Genomic DNA, 3,636 nt, shown 5'->3' with positions numbered 1-3,636 from the left:
TTATAGTTGTAATTTATTTATTTAATAAATTAAATAAATAAATATTATTATACTGAAACTCTAGGATTTTAGTATAAAAATACATCTTATGAGAGTCTGTGCAACAACTGGAAGAAATCCTTTTTGAGAGCCTCTAAAATTTGTAGAAAAGGCAGAGAGTCAGCACTTAAAATCTCTTCCCTTTTTTATTCTTTAGAACTATTCTAAGGTTTTTTTATAGTCATTCTGTATGGATATCGTTAGAGACCGGACATTTGGACGATTTGTGGTGTATGATAATCCAACCAAAATGAACAATCTCGTGTTTTGCTATAAAGAAAATAAAAAGTATTTATTTACTCTTTTATATTATTCCTTCGTTTAAACGTGATCCATGATAAAAAAGATTTATTTTTCTATTTGTTTTGCTGCGTTCAATTTGATAGAAATCCAACACTCTCTTCATCAAGGCCTGCATGTTTTTTAATCTCCTCCTCGAGGTGTCATCCCTTAGCTTTTGCATGATATTGTTTGTGTTTCCTATAGCTGTCTTAGTGTTTATTTTCTTCTTCTTTATACAAAAATAAGTAATACATACATCTTATACTCTTATAAAATAGATTGTTTAAATGAGTTATGAGAAAAAAATAAAATAAAATTCCACATTGAAAAATTACGAGATTTTTCTAGTATTTATATTATGGAAGACTTTAATTCAAACATAAAGTGATTTGGAGGAACATTTTAAAAGGAATTCAAAATTAATAGAACAATATCATCTGTTAAAATTTTTTTTGTTTATTATTTTAATATGGCAATTACAAACTGTTACCATTTTTGTTAAGTATCAATTTTACTCCAAAATCTTACACACTCTTTCTTTCTTTTTCTCTTCTCTCTTCAACTCGAATTCTTCTTAAAAATCAAAGAAAGCATTGTATGTGATTTTTGTGACTTTATTTTATTCTGAAAGAGTATTACCACAACCATGCGTCGACTAGCAAAAACAATTAACTTCTAAAAGAAAATGTTTTCTCTCACACCTCAAAATCAATCTGTATACCCATTGTTTTAACATATACTTCAAAGTTTTTTTTTAAAAAATTCCAGGGATTGCCCCACTTCCTACCTTTTTAAGGTTAGATATAGACCCTTTGATGCTTTATAAAATATTTTAGGATCCTTTGGCTCTCAAAGGTCAGCAAACTCTTGTATAATTTTTCCTTGCATAGGCTTCCAAAATATTTTATGGGAATATAATCAACTTTCTTTAATTATGACAAAACTTTGTTGTGCTTCCAGAGGTATTTCAACCATTATTTAACTTTCTAATTCCAGTTAAAATCTTGTAGAGTCTTTCTTAAGTTTTTACTATATTTATTTGCTTCCAGAATTTATGAAAACCCTCCCGGATATGCAAGCTTTATTAAGGTTCCACGAGCCATCTCTTTTTTAAAATCGAAACTAAAGTGAGGCATTCCTCTTAATATGAGACAATTATTGTAACAACACATTCTCCTTCACTCCATCCAAGTGTCAAAGTCAAAGAAAATTGGACTACGACCCTTACCAACCTTACAAAAATTAACTAAATAGTGCAAGAGTTGCTTTTATAATTGTGGGTTTCCTTATTTAAATCTTAATTGAAGCCAGATAAAAAGATAATAAAAATCCAAAATTGGACTTGGGAATGAGTATTGTTGTTGTCTTTTACTTCGAATGGGAAGTGTTTTGAGGAGTCCAGGTCCAATGGGCTGAATGGAAAAAAAAATAAAAAAAAAAGAAAGAAAGAAAGAAAGAAGAATTTATAGTGTAGTGATAGATGAGGAAAATCTCATATATATTCATTGGTCATAAACATTGGAAAACAGCCTGACCAATATCAAGTGAATCAACTCAAAATTAGACAAGATATTAATCTTTGTTAATTTCAGGCAGGACATGTGTGCACAAAAGCAAGAAACGGAGTACATAATACTAGCAATAGGAGCAAATAATAATGTAAGAATAATTCATGTGCTCTGGGCTTCCAAGAAGGCATTGAAGTCCTCTCTTGCCTTGCGCAGGCGAGGCGTAATGCAAGCAGCCGGCGAGGCAGGGTAAGATGTCGGAGATGAGGTTGAAAACCGAACATGGCGTGGGGATTCATGGGATTTTCTGTTTGTTGCTCTTGTTGAAGTGTTCTTGAGAACCCCTTTATGATCCTTGTCAAATACAAATGCGGCAGCCACCGGCGAATTTGCATCGTTCACACTAGTACGGATTAGCTCCAATGGTAAGTCAAAATAAAGATTCGTGGAGTCTCCATCTTCATGGTCATTTATAATAGCCGATGAAGCCCATGATCCACATTCAAATTTTTCCAGAGAAACTGTCCTGGATATTATGTTTCGGACTTCAGCTTCTACTTGTTCTTTCTTTGATCTCACTGGTTTTACCCTGCTAAAGCCTGGAAGATACATGCAAAGGGCTCCACATTTAAATCCCTCATCGTTAGAATCGAATTTCTTACCATCCTTGTGATCGTCTATGTTAGCCTCAGATATGGAGAAGTTTCCCTGTGGCTTGGTTTCATAGTTGATGACATTCGATTTGCTAAACCAAAGATCAAGTTCATCAGCAGCTGAAGAAATTCTTCCTTCTGCGCAAGACTTGCTCTTCCTCAGATTAACTTCTTGCTGAGAGAAATGGTGAGGGTGTGCACCAGAATGTTGATAAGCCAGACGATCAATTTGACGAGGTGATGCTTGGCTTTCATTCTTCCATTTCTTCTTCAAAAAAGGGAAGCTGAATCGAGGTGACGAGCAGGCTGAGTTAGGGAGGCTGCAGCTTACAAGCGGAGGTTTCAAGGGTGGTAGAGGCAGTGGTCCATCTGGTGGAGTGAGAATAGGCGGCAACATTAAATTAAAACTAGCCTCCCTCCTAGATGATTCTCTTAAAGATATGGGATCCACCGAAATCTGCTTCTCCTTCAGAGGATTCGTCTCCCTTTTAGCTGGCATTTCAGATTGTTGAATGGACGATAATTTGATCTCATGGAAGTGTTCAGCAGTGGAAAAGATATCTAGCTCATCGCAGATTTCAAGTGTTCCTTGGGTGGTGTTTGTGGTTGGAAGATTAATATCTGAAGCCGGTAGAACCATGGCGTTTGAGCGTTGAGATTCCGAGGATGGACGCCGAGGGATTGAGCTGCTTATATTATAAGACATGGCAAGAACGTGGGCAGCACGTACTGGGTGTCGTGATTAGTGATTTGCATGTTTGCTGCTGCTGCCTCCACAAATAAAATAAGAAGCGGTAATATTGTAATTTTTTAAAAAAAGTTTACCATCCAGTTATCACGAGAAAAAACATTATAAATTGAATTATTATAAAATTTTATAAATAAAAAATTTACTAATTAATATTTTTATTAATTTCAATTAATTAATTTTATAAAAATATTTATTAATTAATATATTTATATTAAATTTAACTGTTAAAATTATTGAGATTAATTAATAAATATTTTAAAATTTAAGACACATTTTAATGTAATTTTTAAATAATTTTCTTTCAGGTATGTAGTAATATTTACTATATGCAAACACGAGTTTACTTCATATCATAGTATAATTGCATTTGAATAATTTCTCGTGCTTAAAGGTCTATATTAAT

General features: G+C 33.3%; 1 protein-coding gene across 1 annotated transcript; it reads right to left on the bottom strand.

Annotated features, from left to right (window-relative positions):
• Positions 1–1,769: 1,769 nt before the first annotated feature.
• Positions 1,770–3,139, bottom strand: LOC110602812. Its single transcript, XM_021740376.2, has one exon. It carries the CDS (start codon positions 3,120–3,122, stop codon positions 1,992–1,994), a length of 1,131 nt encoding a protein of 376 aa, XP_021596068.1. The 5' UTR covers positions 3,123–3,139; the 3' UTR covers positions 1,770–1,991.
• Between the last annotated feature and the right edge of the window lie 497 nt (positions 3,140–3,636).

Source organism: Manihot esculenta, chromosome 16 (genome assembly GCF_001659605.2).
Source record: "Manihot esculenta cultivar AM560-2 chromosome 16, M.esculenta_v8, whole genome shotgun sequence".
In the NCBI taxonomy this organism is placed as follows: Eukaryota; Viridiplantae; Streptophyta; class Magnoliopsida; order Malpighiales; family Euphorbiaceae; genus Manihot; species Manihot esculenta.
The sequence above is the reverse complement of the archived record's forward strand: the minus strand, read 5'-3'. Positions and strand labels throughout refer to the sequence as shown.